The sequence below is a fragment of the Genypterus blacodes genome, unplaced genomic scaffold (genome assembly GCF_046128005.1).
Source record: "Genypterus blacodes isolate CSIRO-AG114 ecotype Tasmania unplaced genomic scaffold, CSIRO-AGI_Gbla_v1 ptg000438l_1, whole genome shotgun sequence".
Classification (NCBI taxonomy): domain Eukaryota; kingdom Metazoa; phylum Chordata; class Actinopteri; order Ophidiiformes; family Ophidiidae; genus Genypterus; species Genypterus blacodes.
The window spans coordinates 3,241,058-3,260,728 of NW_027467208.1; the positions used below are offsets into that span (position 1 = coordinate 3,241,058).

The window sequence follows — 19,671 nt, forward strand, 5'->3', positions numbered from 1 at the left end:
TGTGTCTGTTGCTGTTTGCCTGCGTGCAGGATGCTATGACCACAGAGCCCCCATCCATCCATCCATCCATCCATCCATCCGTCCATCCATCCATCCGTCCATCCATCCATCCGTCCATCCATCCATCCTGGAGTTATCACCACCACCAGGTAAGCATCTGTGACTCAGGTCCATCACCCTGCACATCTTCTAAAAGTGGGATGAAGACTGTAAAACAAACATGTTATACTTCACATGACTTTTTGGACTTAAGAATTTATTTTACCCTGATTTAAATTACAATTTAATTGAGAACCGTTTCCCCAAAGTTTATGAAAAATTCAACTCAACTAGATTCTGTCTAGCAATTTACAAAAAAATCCCAAATTTGGACAAAATACTACAAAACTAAACTACAGTACAATTTACAAAAACATTTAAGTAAATTTACTAAAAAGAGCTTCAGTAAAACTTTGCATGTAAAGGGTGCCAAGTTTTCTAGGGTAAAATTTACAAAATGCTTTATGTTGAACTTTGAACATTTGGTTTATTTTACTTATATTTATGATATAATAATATTTTTATGAATTTGTTAAATTTAGAAAATGTGTAGATGTTTCTTCACTGAAGTGTAATTCATATTTATCAGATTTACTTACCGGCTTGAAAAACAGAACACAAGTCTCAGAGGCAGATATTAACATATTTATTACACCGTAAAGAGAACAACAATACCAGAATTATACTGCAAAGATTCACAGACTGACAGACCATAGTTTACAGCCCAAAAAAGAAGTAAAAAAAACAAAACAAAACAAACAAAAAGAAAAAATATTCAACAAGAAACCACAGTTCTGACATAGTAGACTGGAAAGCTCTCTAGAGGACACTGACCCTGAGCGATGTGGACACCGCCCAGCGTCAGCCTACCACTAACCTGTGGTTTTCATGTCTCAATTAAGTATTGCACAACAACTTCAAATCATTTCAGCTCTTTTTTTTTCACGATAAATTTTTCCTTAAGAGAACGCAAAAAACCCCTCCCACCCCTGAAGTTCTACTCACTCCCCCCAGATCAATGCTACGGTCTTTGCTGTTCACTGCTCACATTCCCCCCCACATTTCTTCATAAGGAAGGGAAACAAAACAACATTTTTTCCCGCTATTGTGAAAAACAGGCATGCCTAAATTCATAACCTCAATCTTCTTTTTTTTTTATGGTATTTTTTTTTACAAGCATATAAACCCCATTTTGAAGTTACCCCAGCTGACAAGTCGACAAGCACTTTCGCATGTCTTCACAACAGAGAAGAGGAGAAAAGGCGCGGAGGGGAAACGGGGGAGAAAAAAGAGCGAGAGAGAGAGAGAAACAACACTTTTTTTATCTGTGACCTTTACGTGCGTCATGGCAATAGGAGTCCATGACGCGTTTTCGTTAAAATTAGCACAATTCTTTAAATCTGTCCAAACAATTCCAACTCTTGATGAACTCTAGAAACGCCACAGGCAGAAAGGAACATAACAAAAGTTTTTTTTCCATTTTTTTTCTGTACTTTCTATTCTTTTACGTTTCGTTTCTTTATGAGGTCTGCATTGTTACCAAGTAGTGATATGGTTTTGCAGCTGTATGAGCTTCGACTTTGGGTTTTTATATTTTCCTGTTCTCTTGTGCCCATTTGGTTTCGACTAGACCAGTATCAGCGCCGCGACTGATGCTCTTATCGTGCTGTAAGAGGTAGAGTGAGACTTGTTTGCCACCGAGGAATTTGTAGCAAAACACACATAGAGGAGGGAAGAAAGGAACAAAATAGAGCTTGATAATGTTTGTATTTGTGTTTTGTTACCCAGGTTTTGCCCTGATAGTGATGATCACGCACATTATTTGTTGTATACTTTCAAATACACTCGTGTTAAAACAGCTTTGCCGTTTCTTCACAGCTTCTGAGGAGTCGCTAGGAGGGTGTCGGACACCTTTTTGGATAGTTTAACCCTTTAGAGTCAAGAATACAGGTGTTTATTTCATTTAGACATGGAGGAGAGAGATGAGGAAGGAGGGAGGGAGCTGGAGCAAAGTGTCCAGAACCTTTGTGGGCCTCCACTTGTTCCTTGAGGTCAGAATTTGTAACGCGCTTCTGTGTAGCACCAAGGTGTTTAGGGAGAAGAGCCTTTGTGTGCGTCCGGGTAAGTGCTCTCTTACTGCGAATGAGAGGTTTGTTTGATTTACACAACAAAGCTGCGTTTCATAATCAACGCAAACAGCAAAAGAAAAAAAAAGACAGACACACACGCACACATACACAGCCATCAATAAATATCAAACGACCGCAAACGACATGGGTGTGTAAAAGCACCTGTCTAACATTCGCCTCTTTTTAGGATCTCAAACGGAAAACGGGCGGGGGACGTATGTGACATTTGTGTCATGAGAAAATGCCGAAAAAAGAAGAGCGAAGCCTTAAAAACACCTTAAAAAAAAAGAAATCCCCTCACAGTCTTTATCTTCATCAGTTATTATTGCTCCGGTTTAGATGCAACACTGCTGTGAAATGTGTTTACAACGTTTTTAACCCGCACTTTCTCATTCCACAACGTGACACGAGCGCCGCTGGTTTGCTCTCCAGAAAGGAAAAGGGTTAAAAAATAAATAAAGTGAATCAATCGCAAACGAAGAAAACAACGGAAATAAATAAACCAAATGTTTGAGTGCACAAACCTCTTTTGAATCGTTTTAAAGTCTGGATTTTGGTCCTTGGTGTGGGTCTTTGGCTGTTTTTGGTGTTTGTCTTAATACTGTGTGTTACCTGCTGCTCGGCTTTGTTAAAGCTGTCCGTCGGAGTCAACACCTCTGCATTTGGAAAGTTTTAAACTGTTAGAATATTTTTTCGTTTTTTTTTATTGTTTTTTTTTGTAACCTTTTTTGGCAAATTTTTTTCAAAACATTTTTTCTACAAAATAACAAATATTTAACAAACGTTCAGTAATGTGCATGCACTGTCTGTAAACTACTCAGAAAGAAACGGTATGGCCACTTGTATTAGCGCGTCGTGAGAAAAACGTGAGCAATCGGTGGAGTTTGGTGATTTTTTAACATTTTTCTAACTTTTTTTTCAGGGAAACAAAAGACGAAGAGGAAGGAAGGAAGGAAGAAGAAAAACGGACACCATTATGTCGTACAGAAACAGCCCCGATGAGTTATGGCTCTATGCAGACGACAGGTGAGTTGTTGTTAAAAGAAGCATGCCCAAGTCTAACCTCTGTGACAGTGCAAATACATAGACGTTATGGACGTACGGCGTCCCCGCGTAGAAAACATTTAAGGGCGGGAAAAAACATGCTCGCTCTCAGAAAACCTCACCGGGGTCGTGCTCGAGTAGCAGCTCTGAGACGTTGGTCTGCGTCTTTTTCTCGAAGACGAAAGGAAGAGGAAAGGAACAGAAACGATAGAGAGCTACCAGGGGGTTTCAGAACTAGCACGTATACGCAGGAGAGAGAGAGAGACAGAGCGAGAGAGAGAGAGAGAGAGAGAAAGCAGCGCGGGGGAGGAAAAGATGACGCTTCTTTTTTTTTCTTATATCGCTTTTTTTTGCACCGACTAGAGCGAGAGTGATGAGGGACGTTTTGTCCGTCCTGACACGTATACAATAAATAACCATTGGTGACACCACAGGACGGGAAGTCTTAGCATAGTGACATCTACGGGGAAAAAAACAATGTGAACAAGAGCGAGTTCTCTTTTGAGAGGGGAGGAGTCAGATCTCTGAGGGGAGGAGTCAGATCTCTGCGCCACTGTCGTCCCACTTGATGTCCCTCTGCTTCCTGTTTCCTCTGCGACCCACTGAGCGCGTGCAGACCGTACGCATCCGTCACTCGAGGCGCGGTGGGTAAAGTTTTGAATCGGGTCCAGGAATTGTTCCTTTGGGGAGACGGGTTTGTATTTCCCAGCCCGCTGACCTGGATATTATTACAAGTGAGAGGGAAATAATGTCGGGTGAACATCTGGCGCTCCTCGCAATCTGCTGCACATCTGCCCGTCTCTCTGCCGTCTGCGGGCCAGAGATTCGTCCGTCCCTCCTCTCCATCCTCCACCAGTCTTTCAGGATATCTAAATCTCACGGCTCCGTTCCCCTTGGTGTGTGGTTTGGTAAAGTGTCTTGTTGAGGTGGACGAGTCTCGTGTCCAGAGTGAAACAAATGGTTAAAAAAGAAGAAGAAGGAGGGGCGGGAGGTCCGAGACACAGGCACCACGCTGCTCAGTCTCTTTGTATTTACAGGAAACAAAAATGAGATAAGCTACGATGACATCAACGACGTTAACATTAACAACACGCACGGCGACAAACGGACGACGAGGAGTAGCGAGTGTAACGATAAAAGGATGTCAATATTTAAATCATTCATTAAAAACAAAGAATATCTTTGTGTTTCTTTAAAGTCATGGCAAGTCAATATGACCTGATTATGGCCCTCCTCCTCCAGAAGCTCCTCCCCTTAGCCATGTTAGCTTAGCGAGGCAATTTAGACAGTCGTGCTGTTTGTGGGGCAGGGGCGTGGGGGCGCTGTCGCACCCTGCAGGAGGCCTTCACCTCCTCCCTCTGCGCCGGTCCGTTAGCGTGGCGCTCCGTCCATGGCGGAGGAGGACGGGGTGCCGGGGGTGGACGAGCGCGGGGTGGCGACGGGCGGCGTGGCGGCCGGGCTCCCGGTGCCGCTGCTCGGGGTGCAGGCGGAGGAGCTGACGGGGGCGGGGGTCTCGGGCCCCGGGACGGAGCCGGGCTGCTGGCCGGCCTGCTGCTGCTGTTGTTGCTGCTGCTGCTGCGCCGCCAGCGTCTGGCCGCACACGTGGTGATGCTTCTCCCAGTCTTTGTGCTGGCAGAAGGAGCCGCAGTAACGCGCCGTGTTGCAGCCGCTGCACGTCTCGCTGGCTTTCCGCCCGCAGTTCCAGCAACTCTGATGAATCCAGAGACACAGACAGAGTAAGTTTGATCTCTATTCATAAACGGGACCCAGGAGTTTGTCTTGATGATAAATGCCAGCGTCTCTAATTTAACTCACACAGCATCAGAAAACATCAATAATCAGATTTGTGTGTGTGATGTATCGGCACATTTACATTCACACACACGCACTCTCTGAATGTTTCACTGTGATGAAGACAAACATGGAGGGAATGAAGAGAGGAAGGTACGCAGAATACAGAGATGATGATCATTTATATCAGACTTATGATCGCTTCAGGTTTGTTTGCTGGATTGACGATTTGTTTATTTGTGCGTTTAAAAACATCAATTTGTTTCCTGATAATCAGTAAAAAGTCAAAGCTTTCATCTGCTTTCTAACCTTTTCTTCCTATTGATCCTTTATTCCAGTGATGAAGCGTCACTTTTGTTTAAATCAAGCAGACAATAACCGAAGCCACTCAGTTGATTTTCTAGACGTATTGATTTTGCCTTCAGATGGATTTCCCTGTCGTCCATCTTCATGTGGAAATCAAAGGAGATCTGGAAGCTGCTTTGCTACACTGCGTCTAAGTAGCCACGCCTCTGCTGACCGCACACCGCAGACGGATCAAACCTCCACTGATTACACGCGGGGGCCTCTCTCTCTCTTTCTGCGTCTTCGGAGAAACGTCACGGCGACGGCGCGTATCGGCAGGAAACGGGAGGACAAGGTTACAAACGAGCTTCTGGAACACCAACATCTCCACGGCAATCAATGTCAGATGTGAGCCAGGTTTCCCTCTGATGAAACGGCGGCTGGTGATTAGCCACTGAGAGCTCCTTCCCTCGTTTCCTCTCCTCAATCGCTAACACCTCTGTAAACACGGCGGGAGGAAGTAAGCGGAGTATCGCCTTCGCCCGACTCTAAAGTAGCTTCCATTAGCCAGATCTCTTTTAGAGCTCAGCGTAATCGCCTCGCTCTTTGATACTTTGAAAGGAGGAATGATTTGCCGCGGCTGCTGAGGAGGTCAAACTCAACCCGACCTCCTCTGTGAGCTCGTTGTCCCGATCGGAGCTGGTTGAGCAGATGGCAGAGCTGAAGATGAAGATGAGGGCCGGATCGGTCGGTTCTTACCTCGCTGGAGTCCTCCTGCTGGTTGATTATGGAGAGCGCGTCCTCCGCCGCCTGCCGCTTGGCCTCGGTCACCGTGCGCTCCATCTTGGCCCGCTCGGTGCTGATCATGTCGTGGGCTTTACGCTCGGCCTCCGACACGGCCTTCTGCAGCTCCGACATGGCCTGACGCTTCACCTCGTTCACCGCTTCTTCTGGAAGAGAGTTTCAGAGAAGGGAGAGGCCGTGTCAAGCAACCGGACCCACATCATCAGGACTCAAACTACAAGCTCCTGCAAAGCCTCAACTTCTTCTTAGAGGTTAAACGCTCCACACACACACACACACTTCTCAGAGCTTTCAGCATTCAGACTCACGAGGATAAACTAAATCAAAATGGACGTATCGCTCGCTTTCATTGATTTACTATCGCATTCTCTAATATTCATCAAACCCGTGCTCCATCTCTTCCAATGATCGCTCCTCTGCACGCCTTCTTTAATCACGCTCATTAGTACGTTCTTACCACGGCGCCGTGTTTAATTAGTCGGACGCATTAACAGGTCAGCGTGGAAGTGAAAAAAAAAAAGTTGAACTAATGGCGCGGGGACGAGAAAACTTAATAAAGCATTTTTTTATTTGAGGAATCCAGACGAGGCGAAACAGCACGAGGGAATTAAACACAGGTAAATTGGTGAGAAAAATGGGCTGCAGAGCCGGCGAAACGCGTTATTGAGTAACCTTGCCGCCGCGCGGGTGTTAAGCAGCGGAATTCCATCCGAACGTCAAAGCAGAGCCGAGGCCTTTTTGTTTGCTCCCATCAAGCCTGTAACTTGACTAATTGCATATGCAAATCAGGCAATTTATATTTAAATTATGCATTTCCATTGTGATCCCAGAGGCCCATGCGGCGAGGGGAAGTGGGAAAGCGGTAGGACGCCGTGCGAGGTGTTTGAATATTTATCACCAACTGTAAACATTTTGCCCGTTTCAAACAGCTGTATTCACCGCCGCGCGCGCCATTGTGTTAAAAATCCTATTTTGCAAACCTCGCCGGGTCACATTTAAATCAGCCGCTGCTCCGCCGGAATACTGGGAGAACTCCGCCAAGGGAAGGAGAGGGAATGAGAAATAGCAGGCGGCGTTTATCCTCAAGAAGGACGGCGAAGAAAGAAACGCGCCTCACTGTACTCCAATTCCGTCGCACCTATTATATTTGCATTACAAACGTGGAAAAAAAAACCTGTTTTCAATATCAGACTAAATGCGGCTTTCTGAAGACGGAGACGTTTTCCTCGCCGTTGTGATTGAGCTAAATTGTTACACAGGGGTGGTTTTGTCTTTAACCTACTGTGCTGCCTGAAGTCATGGAAATTGCCCCGCTGCCGTGTGTGATATACGCCGTGTGCATGGAATTGTGATTACACACCAAATGCCTTAGATGGAAGATCGATCGGCGCCGGCATGGAGGAGGAGGAGGATGAGGAGGAGAGCTGGCAGAGTCCTGGTGGTGATACTCAATTCAATTTAAATGCATATTACTTTGTTCTGAGTATCTCACACATCATGCTCGGTCAAGCGAGGGGACAATTTCTTTTCTCTGAGGGGCTTAAAAAGCAGATATGCCGTATCGCCGGACCGCAAATGCAAAGTGAATTCCTGGATTCTACACTGGAGAACAGGACCGGGGGTTTCCAACGCGGCGTGATTGTGATTCCAGCTGCGCTCCAGAGGAGGAAGGACGCAACAAAGAGAATACACTTCAAATTGTTACCGCAAGTAGTTTGAGCTTCGTCTTGTTAACTAATTCCACACAAAACTGTCAAAAGCAAAACAATACTGAGTGTGGCTACTGTACGTTTAACAGTGGAACCAGCTGTCCAGCATTTTACGACCTGAATGACATCATATCTGTGAGGTCGTGTTGTATCGAACGCATGTAATCACGTCTAGCAGACATGAGGGGCGAGAGGTGGAGGAGCTGCTCTCATCCACATCCAGCCAGCTGCATCAGCTGGCCCACAAACATGGCCTTGATTCCCACACAGAAAAGTGTGTGTGGGTGTGTGTGTGTGTGTTTTGGTGCTGACGACTCACCAGCTTTCTTCCAGATCTCTTCAGGGACGTATCCAGACACGGGCCGGTGTAGCAGCTCCCTGTGAATTTCTACAAAAGACAAAGAGCCAAACCCCGTCAGAGATCAACCAGACACAGTGTGGAACAACGCAGAACAAATCAACATGTTCCTAGAAGTTGCTGGTCTTTCTGATGTTTCTTCCAAAGCTGCCGAAGCACGCAGGGATATATATCAAACGACCAAATGGATACAGATGTTGGGAGGTTCAACACAGAAGAGAAAGAGACGCAACTCGGTAGATCCCAGAGGAGAAACCAAGAGCAAATATTTCCAAAGCATAAAGAAGAAGGAGGAGGAGGAGGAGGAGGAGGAGGAGGAGGAGGCTTGGAGATGAAGTATGTTCCATCAGAAGCATTTACTCAGTTTGACAGAGCATCACTTCTGGGAATTTATGGGGGTCGCAATAAGTCAAAGCCACGACATCTGGCAGGAACACAGATCTTAGAAATCCCCGGATTAAACAGAAAAAGGGGGAACGATGGTGTTTAACTGATTTTACTTCCATATCCACAGAGAAATGAGAGCTTTGCTGCTGTAAGAAGACACCGACGTCCTCCAGCAGGGAGAATGATGAGGCCTTCAAGGCATGTAGGAATTCTAACATCTATCATTTTTCTGAGGAATCTACTCCATTGCAATACTCAAAATAAACACCAAACCCTTCCCAGATGGAGTTTTGTAAAATAACAACATCATATCTGACCTGGAGTGGCGTTGTCCTGAGCTGCGGGGCTCTGCTGCCTCGACTGGCCACTGGGGGCGCCCTTCTTCAGCTCCTCTGCGTCGCTGTACCGCCGGATCCAGTAGTTGAGCTCCTCACGGTCGGCCTCCTGACAGCGCCGCAGCACCGTCAGCGAGCGCCGCGTCTTCTCCACCATGTCCATGATGCAGTTGAGGAGCTGTGGACGAGAGGGACACTGCGCTGAGTTCACACATAAGACTCAGGAGGATTGAGTCAAAGCTGATTGAGGGCGAGGATTCTGGATTAGGACTCATGTTGATCCCTGCATTCTTATGTGAGGAGAAGTTTGGTGAAACAGTTCAGTCAGTAGGAGGCGCTACAGGAGCATGTAAAGAGAAGACTGCAGCTTTGAGGAACATTTCATTTCTTTACACATGATGTCATCCTTATTCTACCCAAACCTCAACTCATCTGGCTTAGAAGAAAAAACAACTTAAACATATGAATATTGTATTTACATAAACAAACATATCCACGTGATGGTGAACACACACACACACACACACACACACACTTGTCAGAGCTCCACTCCACATGAAACTCTGGTCTCCACACACATTCTTACACGCAGACTCTGTTCTCGTCGCCGGCTCATCTTTTCAGGTTTCCTCCATAAAAGCAAAGCGTTCTCTGCTCTATTAAACACAAACAACGACGTTGCATCATAAAGTGAGACATGATCCCTGCTACTTCCAGAGACAGAACTGTAGGGTAGAGTAATAAAAATGTTATTACTTTTCTTACATGGTCAAGGTGCTTCCACTCCTCTGCCCACTCTCTGTCAGTCAGCCGGTGGTCGATCACTTCCTCCGGCCGGGTGCCAGCGTGCAGACCTGCTGACGGGCGGAGAGACAGATGAGGGATTAGTGTTACAGCACTCCATCACCTTCATTACTTCCTACCCGCCCCCTCTTCTTGGCCGTCTCTCTCTCTCTCTCTCTCGCCCAGCCTGGGGGCAGAGCTCAAGTGACTGAGCTTCTGGTCCAATAAACATCCATCACTTGGCGAGACGACGCTAAATGTCGCCGATGCTCTGCTATATTTAGAACGCGGACAAAGTTGTCGTGAAGTCTCTCCATCGAGCCTCGGGGGCCTGGAAATGTGACGGCGCCGTGTGTGAGTGCGCCTCTGTCTCGCTTACTCTTGTTTAAAAACGCTTTCCTGTTTGTTTTGATCTCAGTGACAATGAAGGTAGGACTCAAGAAATGATAACGCGTTTTTATCTTTTCATAGAGACTCTTCTGCGTCCTTACCGATTGGCCGAGCTCGCTCCCGGATCTCTCTGTGGTTGGAGGCGGGGTGTCTGTAGTTGTCGCGGTAGTGGTGGGCGATGGCCATGTCGTCCAGTCTGTAGTGCTGCGGGGGGAGGGGGCCGGGGTGGGGAAGGCCGTTGGGCTGGTAGGAGAGACCGTTGGATGGGCTGAAGCGCTGGGCGGGGCTTATGGTGCAGGGCCGTTTGCTGGGGTGAACCTCAGGGTGCAGGGCGCCGTCTCGCTCAAAGCCGTTCTCTTTGGTTCTAGAGAGAGAGAGAGAGAGAGAGAGAGAGAGAGAGAGAGAGAGAGAGACGGGGTTTAGATTTTGTCTTTCATCGGACAGCAACAAAGAGAATGCGTGGCTGGTTTTGACATTGGACTGACTTCAGAGCAGCCGATGGAATGACACACACACACACACACACACACACACACACACACACACACTCTGTTGACAGTGACAGGCTGGCAGAGAACAAAAGCCCTCATGAGGGACGGCGAGCGGATGAGGCAGGCGAAGGAGACGAGAGGACAAAGACACAGAGTCAGGATGAAGGCGATTCATCCCTCAGCGCCGCTCGTCCTCTGATCACGTCACACTCAGTTTGTGTTACACTTATTACGTTTCTGCCGCCAAGACGAATAAGACAAAAACACACAACACACAACAGAGACACTGAACCTGTCCTCAGCCGTCCTCTGTCTGTCTCGCTGCAGGACAGATACCACGTTTTTAGACAAAGGAACTGCAATGAAGCCTTGTTTGATAAAAGCACGTCCATTCATATATACTGAGGTTTGAATCTGTGTGTGTGTGTGTGTGTGTGTTCACAAATTACAGACACACACACACGTACACACACTCGCACAAGTAGCTTCCAGGGGATCAGGTGGATTTTTGTTAGGCTGCTTCTGAAGATTAATGTGGCCAGGTGTGTTTTGTGTGTCTGCATGTGTGTGTGCGCATATGTGTGTGTGCGCATATGTGTGTGTGTTCTCAGCCTTGTCAGCTCACAGTTAAATTATTCTAACCTCCCCCAAATATCTGCAGACAATCCTCTCTCTCTCTCTCTCTCTTTCTCTCTCTCTCTCTTTCTCTCTCTCTCTCTCTCTTTCTCTCTCTCTCTCTCTCTCTCTCTCTCTGTGAACAGATTGAACTTCTTAATGAGCTGTTTTTATGGGCTCCTAATGCTCATCCACAGCTCTCCATATGCTCTTTCCCTCCATCCATCCGTCCCCCCCTGCCTCCCTCGACTCATCCATCCATCCATCCGCCCCCCCAACCACACACACACACACACACCATTATTTCCCTCTCTTATTTCCTTGTCTTCCTACAGCAACAACACACACATGTAAGACGCTCTGCTGTACAGTAACGACAGCATCCTGATCGGCTTTGAAGAGCAGGAATCACTTACAGAAGGAGTGAACACAAAGCCTAACTTCCTGTAATCGGCGTTCCCTAAGCCTGCACACACACACACACACACACACACACGTATATATCACTTTATATGTACAGTATACAGATGGTCCGGGGCGTTTTCTGCCGACTGCGGTGTATGAATCAGAGCGCAGTGACACCCTGGTGTAGTCTGTGCTTAAAGATTCCCGTTCAAATCCCAATATTCCGACACGGAGCTCCCAATAAGCAGGGAGCGCTGAGCAGAGGTAAGCAGAAAGCAGAGGTGCTTAGCCAGCCGGATTGGTGCGGGGCCTCATCTGTATGTGTTATCAGCCCATCTCCCCAGGCACACACACACACACAAACACACACACTCGCACAGCGCATACTCGTGCATTCATGTATACGGAATGATGCACACACACACACACAGACACACTCACACTCGCACAACTGGAACATATTTTCTCACTGAATACAGATGCCTACTTACTTTTCTTTCTCTCCACACACTCCCCTCCTCTCTCTCACACACACGCACACACACCTTTTTTCCCACCCCCCTAAGCTAACTCCCCCATGCATCAGACAGCGTGCAAATATGCAGGTATTACAGAAAAAGTCTGCCGATCCCAGCGTTGGGGGAAAAGAGAGGTGAGAATTATTAATATCACGTTCGGCATTTGTGTCCCTCAGCAAATATAAAAAGTACATTTTCCTCCCCTGCCTGTATTCAAAAATCCCCCCCCCCCCCAAGAATAACGCTTGGCAAAAAGAGCGCCAGCACAGAAACCTACTGCCACACAACCCACACAGACACACACACTCTCTAAGAATCCACCCGCTGTGTTGTTTTGGAGGTTTTCGCTCGGCGTGTTCCTGGACAGCCCGTCTCAGCGCCGGTCCATTAGAGCGCAGAACATGGTGTCATTAAGGAGGTCTGTGACAACAAATGGGTCTAATGACTTGGCTTGGAGTGAAAGGGACTCACCAGGACACACACACACACACACACACACTCAAGAAGAAGAAGAAGAAAGCTCATACACACGTTAAAGCACTCAAGTCTTTCCTTTCTCGTCATCTTGTTTTCTATTCTCAAAGGGAGAATATCTTTACAGAATGACATCTACTGTCTCTAACTGTGGCTCTACTGTGGCCACTGAGTGAAAACGCTTTTTTTTATTAATTGGATTTCCAGGTACCGTCTCTTTAAGGCTCCTGCTCTGCTCTGATTGGTCACTTCAGGGCCGTTCAGGTGCTCTACTTGATGCATTTCTACCCGTGTTACACACACACACTCTCTGCTACATTACTCTATCAAATGGAGGGGATATAAATGTATATTATATGTCCCCTTTAAGTTCAGCCAAATTTACATTTCCCCTCTCATCTTCCTCTGGGTTCCGGCCCATTAAAGAGCGGCGAGCCTGCGGGAGCTCTGATGTCCGGCAGAGCACAAGATGAGGCCCGGCGGCTACGCTGACACACACACACACACTTCCCACACGTGCATTAACACATCACTCAGCTTGCGTCCACAGAGTTAACGTAAAGGTTCACTGGGCCTGTGTGTGTGTGTGTTTGTGTGTGTGCAGACTGAGGATCAAACGTTAAGGAGAAGCAGAAACATCCCAGCTGCTTAAACATCTACACGCTCTCCCCCCTCACCTGTCCGGCGTCCGTCTCTTGCCGTTCTCGTTGACGTCCAGCAGCAGTTCGGAGGAGTCGACGGGGGAGGTGGTGCTGGTGTCCAGGAGCAGCTGCTCGTGCTGGGCCAGGTACTGGGCCGGGTTCTGCTTGGCCAGCCTGGCACAGTGCAGCAGCTCCCTCTGAAGGAGCGGCAGGTTGGCCTGGAGAGAAGAAGAGAAGAAGAGACATCACCCGAACGTCCCCACGTCCAATTTGACAAAAAAAAAAAAAAAAGGCATCAAAGTCTCTCAACACGTCTCTCAACACGTCTAAATTCAACCCTTTCTGTCTTTGTTTTCTCTGCGTTTCACACACGCGTCAGCCCTCCGTCACCTGTGCTGCTCGTTATCTCTGAACCGCTACCGCTACTTTGGGACCCACAGTGCATTAACACACACACGCACACGCACTCACACTCACACACACTCTGCGCCTTCTACATTTATATTATTTTTAAAGAAACAGCAGCTATTTCAGTCTCTTCTGGTGTTAAAGAACAAAAAGATGGAGGCTGGAGTTTTGCTTTCTTGTGCGTTTGAGGGTCATGCAGGTACGACGGAGTCGACTTCAAAGCCGTCTGATGGGCTGCCATTTTTGAAGCAAGGAGATGAAAGTGTTGCGTCAGTCAGGTTCAAACCGAGCGAAAGAGGGTGTGTGTGTGTGTGTGTGTTTCTCTTTTTAAAGCGCGCATCCCGAGAACTATTGTGAGCTCCAGGTCTCTAAATCTCAGTTTTTGTCCAACTTCATCTCTCGTCTTCGTCATCGCACTTTTTCTCCTTCTTTCATCATTTCCATCCACCAAAATGAATTCCTCCGTCTGTCTCTCGCCTCCCGTCTCCGCTCTTTCATCCTTCCCTTCCCTCCGCCGTCCTACATTTGTCACGTCTGTTCCTGTTCGTGTTGTGGTATTTTTTCCGAAAGCTTCCTTGTCGCACTCGCACGCCCTCTTTCGTAATTGACTGCGGCGAGAGAGAAAATGCCAAGCGGCGCGCCTTCGCTTTACCTGCCCGAGTTAATGGGCCGTTAATAGTTTATGATCGTAATTACCCCCTGAAAAAAGGAGCGTAAAATAGATTGCTTTGACCCCGACGTGAACTCATCTTTCATTAATTAGAGGTCATCCTAATTGCCGGAGATGTGGGATGCATTAAGAAAAAAAAGAAAAGAGAAAAAAGGACCGAGTCAAGACGTGCGAGGCCGACGAAGAGGCCAGGATCGTTTTTCATATGATGAAGTGCGGTGATTTGCATGTGTAGTCGTTACGGTAACCAACATCTGCACCATGCATGGAAGGAGCGGGGGAGGGGGGGGGGGGGGGGGAGAGACTCTTGGTTCTGCAGCTAAAACACACTCGGAGGTGATTTATGGTGGAAATGCTGGAATTATAGGTGTGTGTGTGTTTGTGTGTGTGTGTGTGCTGAGCCTGTGTCACATTTAAGATCTAACAGCAAAGATTTCAACACCATTTGCTCCTGGGGGTGAACTTTCATCTTCTTTTAGGAGCAATAACTTGGGATTCGAACCCCTGATCAGTGCGTTCCTGCCCTCTATCCCTCTCATCCCTCTCTCTCTCTCCTTCTGTGCTCCGGCCTCGTTTCCCTCCTCTGACATCAGCGTGACACACGAGAAAACAAAACCAAATACCCAGCAGATAGGTTGCAGCGGGGAAACAGAGGGACATTGTTTCTCTGGTTGCGCCTGCTTTCTCGTGTGACAGGCATCCGGCCAAACGCATTACATCACCGGCGCTGTGCGGTTTATGATTGCCTCTCTTTTCCAGTAAATAGTCACAACCAATTGGTGGTTTGATATTAAAGACGAAGGGAGAGGAGGTGAGGGGGTTTGGGGAGAGGGGGGGATGGGGGTGAGACGGGGGGTGAGACGGGGGGGGGGGGGGGGGGGGGGCGGTCTCACATTAGCATAATGAAAAACTCTGAGCCCTGACGTGCATTGTTGCAGCTGTGCTTGGGCGCACCTATAAAAGCTCCCCCACACCTCACACTGCTCCCTGACACCATATGGTAGCTGGCATTAAAAAGCCCCGAAGTGGGAAGACACTAAAATTAGACTGGGGGGAGAGAGAGAGAGAGAGAGAGAGAGAGAGAGAGAGAGAGAGAGAGAGAGAGAGAGAGGTAGAGAGAGGTAGAGGGAGAGAGAGAGAGAGAGAGAGAGAGAGAGAGAGAGAGAGAGAGAGAGAGAGAGAGAGGTAGAGAGAGGGAGAGAGACGAGGAGGAGCGACGGAGGGAAAAAACGAGTTGCATCTTTGATTCCGCAGCCATCCCAGTGATACACTAACCATCTGGTGAGGAGAGGAGAAGGGGAAGGAGGGACCTGAGGATGGATGGAGAGGAGAGGAGAGGAGAGGATAAACAAAGACGGGAGAAGGAACGAAACATAAGGAGGGAGAACAAATGGGAGGGCCAGCGAGGAGAAAAGGAGAAGATGAAGAAATCTCAGGAATGAGAGAGAGAGAAGGAGGGAGGGAGGGAGGGAGGGAGGGAGGGAGGGAGGGAGGGAGGGAGGGATACCAGCTCCCTGTCTGCGTGGTTAGTGGGGAGAAAACGGCACTTCGAGCGAGAGCAATTTGCACACACACACACATGCATGCGCGCACACACACACAAACCTCGGGCCTGTCACTCAAACAAAACACAAACGGGGAGAGAGACGAGAAGAGGAAGAGGGATGAAGGCAGAGAGAAAGTAGCAGAGAAACAATGAGCTTGGTGTGACGCACGTTCTCCCTGCTCTCCGTCTCTCACTGCCACTTCCTTATATCGATCTGGGCTTCCAACCACAACACCGTCTGAACGGCGAGCGCCAACCCCCGCCCCGCCGCCGTAAAGGCCCGGCCCCATTCATCATCTCTGATCTACCAAAACAAACCCTAAACGCTGCATCTCACCTCCAGACGCACTTTGACACAAAGTCGACACACACACACAAACACTCACACACACACACACACACGATGCACATGACCACCGTTTCACCCCGGAGTCTCTTTATTCATTCTTACCGTCCAAACTGGATTAAAGAGACGTAAAGTTATGCTATAGAGACTGAAACGAGCCGAGCCGGGACAAATGGGCCGCGGCAGAATGGAACGGGTCGATGCTTCAGAGGGACGCACGCCGCTTCCAACAGCAATAACGCCGTAACGGGCCAAAACGGGAAATCCTGGCGATTTTGCGGGTTTGGGGGGGGGAATCGATGTGAAAACGCAGCAGAAGAGGAGGAAGAGGAGGAGGAGGAGCGGAGCGTGTCTGGCATTGGCCGGAGGACGCCGGCGCCCCGCTCCTCCTCCTCTTCTCCCTCCAGGCGTGCGTTCAGTTGTCTTGCCGTTCCAATTCAAACACAGCAAGACAAACACATTCTGCGGTGTGACGTATCACTCACTGTGATGGGGAAGGAACGGCCCTGCAGGAGGAGGAAGAGGAGGAGGAGGAGATAATTCATATGAGAGACGGACAGAGCGGGAAGAAGAAGAGGAAGGGCAGAGGGACGAGAGCGAGAGGAAAAATGGAGAGCAGGAGTAAATATGGCAGTCGGACAGAAGTCTGCACATCTGTGTGGCGGGCGAGAATGTTTTCCAGACCGGGTCGGCTCAGGAGGGCGGGAGGGTAGAGTTGGTGTAATAATGGGATGCGTGTTTGTGTGTGTGAGTGTGTGTGATGTATGTACCTTCAGAAAGGGGATGACAAAAGGTCGCAGGGGGAAGTTGGTGGCTTCTTGGAGCTTGGAGTGAAATTCCTCAATGGTTAGTGTGGAATTCTGGAGGAGAGAGAGAGAGAGATAGAGAGAGAGAGAGAGAAAGAGAGAGAGGGAGAGAAAACACATGAATCCATGTGGAAAGCATTAAGCGATAATATTACTTATTGGAAGCTAAGCTATATCCTGGCCTGCAGTGTGTGTTTGGGGTTGTGTAATGGGAAGCATATGGCCGGGCCGCAGCGAAAAGGCCGGCGGAAAACAAAGACACACATCTCCTCCAATTAACAAGACAAATACACACAGGGAGACGCGGCAGTCCCATCGTCCAACACTCGCACAGATTCCGACGAACTTTCCACAGTTTTGTCCTTTCTTTTTTGAATGATTCACACCAGGTTTCTATTTCTGTGGCAGGTTTGTTTTGAACCCTCCTAACTGTCTTTTCTCGCTACTTTATCACCGCTCAACCCTCCTCACCCCCCCGCCGGCCGCCGCCCTGTACCATCTCTGTGTCACTCTGGCCTGGCACCGCCGTCCTTATCGCGACGGTGCCACGCCTTTGTTTACCTCCGTCCATCAGCAGCCAGCGTGTAACTGTCTGCTCTCCTCTCGTCAGGCAGATAAGAGCCCCGGCTGGTGGCAGTACAGTGCTAAGATACTTTACAGTAGCTGCAGAGATAACCAGGGGAAAGTGTGTGTGTGTGTGTGTGTGTGTGTGTGTGTGTGGAGGCACTTCTTCTTCTCTCTGCATTAACATGAAGAGACGGCGGTGACACTATTCTTAATTCTCTGTCTGTATTCCCAAGATGCCAGGACGGAGCCAAACAGACTAACAACAACAACAACAACAACAACAATAATAAAAATGAATAAATGAATAAGTCCAGACAGCATGAGGATATTATTTTCCCTCCCCAAAGCCTTTTTTTCCGTTTGGTTATTTCCCAGACCTGAGTTTTGTTACACTCAGCCTTACATCTGCTCGCCCAGATTGTGTCGGGCCTGTTTCCCTGACAGCCAGAGAAACCTCCCGAGTCTGCGGCACACAACTAGCTAATTAACGGTGTCACTCTCTTTTAATAAAAACAGGGGGAAGGGACGGAGGGCGAGAGAGAGAGAGGGAGAGAGAGAGATCTGGTGTGTGTGTGTGCAGGCGGTGAGAAAAATACACACCGCGAAGCCAAAGGAAGGCTATGTTCTGTGTGGCTAATTAAAAGAAGTCTCTCTCTCTCTCTCTCCCTCCATTCTCTCTCTCTCTCTGGATTCCCTCGCCCGTTACACTCACATTTCCATCCGATCACCTGCCGCCTGTGCGATGATGCGTGTTCATGTACACCAAGTCTTGATTGAGCTTCAAACTTGGACATTTGTAGTGAAACATCTAAGCACACGATGATGTCGCTTCATTCGTTTTCACCTTAAGAATTAAATCTGCACTGATCTCTAAGGAATCACATTCTTATCTGAGCTACAATGCTGAAAATGAAGAAATGACAAACAAACTTCCATCCATCAAATCTATCAAACTCCTCCTCCTCTCATTAACTGATGTATTTAATTCTTTATCCTCATCATAAAGCTGAAATCTTGAATGTAACGCAGCTGTAATCTTGTTTTCACACCTGAGTTCAAACATGACATACATACAATATAAGTGTGTGTGTGTGTGTGTGTTTGGTTGCTTGGTTACTCACCACCAGCCCGAGCACCAGCGTGCGGACCCGCTCCCCAATTTCAGGCGAGATGTCGTTTCCGAACTGCTGCAGCGTGGTGAGGAAGCGCTTCAGCTTGCTGAGCTGCCGGGCGCCGCAGGCCGGCGGCAGCTGCTGGTTGGCCAGCGAGGACGAGGAGGAGGAGCTGGGGCCGTTGCTGTAGCCGTTGGGAGGCGACGGGGCGCCGTTGAGGGCCGTGGGAGAGTGGCTGCTGCCATTGGTTACTGGAGGAGACGAGGACAGAAGAGGACAGGTCTGAAATATGCTTTGGCGTTTCATTTGGTTCCTCTAAATACAAAACACAGAAAAACAACTGAAGTCACCACACAGGGTTTTAAAAATACCAGCGCAGGAAGCAGAGCAGGTCAGCTTCATGACCAGCCGACCGCCCGTTTCAATGATTTACCCCTGAAAACATTCTCGGCCCTCCACATTTGTTTCCAATCACGGCGGCTCGTTTGATCCTTTGTGGCGTCCTCCCATAAAAAGCATATTTCTGGATGGTGGAGACATGTCGCCTCCTTCCACCTCCTGCTCCCTCTTCCCTCCCTGCCTGCAGTCTAAACAAGCAGGGACAGTGTGACCCCCGACGCGCCCGAGCATGGGAGCGTTCGGCGTACAAAGGGATACAAGGCGGCATAAAGCTTTCTCTCTAATGAGATTAGGTTTCCACCGGCGCTCGGCTCACTCCCCTTCTGGCCGCCGTCCAAAGCCGCCACTGTAAAGCGAGGGGGGGGGGGGCGAGGGAGAGAACGAGAGAGAGAGACGAGATACTCAAACTGCATCTGGTAACAATTACGCCGGGGCTGAAATCAAAGCGCGGCGCTTTGTTAAAACCTTGGGCGTGCGTAATGAGAGAGTGGGGCCTTTTCCTCCCTCGTCGCACGGAAGCCCCGATGTTAATTGCGGAGCACGAGCCGTCAGGAGAGGAAAGACAGGCGGGGACGGAGAGAGGGAGCGGGCGAATGCCACAGACGGAGAGAGGGAGAGA

General features: G+C 48.5%; 1 protein-coding gene across 1 annotated transcript in view; it reads right to left on the reverse strand.

Moving 5' to 3' along the window:
• Positions 1-2,827: 2,827 nt before the first annotated feature.
• Positions 2,828-19,671, reverse strand: part of runx1t1 (RUNX1 partner transcriptional co-repressor 1) — a 47,156-nt gene continuing 30,312 nt past the window's right edge. Inside the window, exons 3-11 of the mRNA XM_076139605.1 lie at positions 18,663-18,904; positions 16,939-17,028; positions 13,235-13,416; positions 10,156-10,418; positions 9,647-9,735; positions 8,864-9,059; positions 8,121-8,189; positions 6,048-6,238; positions 2,828-4,922 (exon numbers count right to left, since the gene is read on the reverse strand). Of these exons, the coding sequence (XP_075995720.1) occupies positions 4,584-4,922; positions 6,048-6,238; positions 8,121-8,189; positions 8,864-9,059; positions 9,647-9,735; positions 10,156-10,418; positions 13,235-13,416; positions 16,939-17,028; positions 18,663-18,904 (1,661 nt within the window). The 3' untranslated portion in view covers positions 2,828-4,583. The remainder of the gene's footprint in view (positions 4,923-6,047; positions 6,239-8,120; positions 8,190-8,863; positions 9,060-9,646; positions 9,736-10,155; positions 10,419-13,234; positions 13,417-16,938; positions 17,029-18,662; positions 18,905-19,671) is intronic.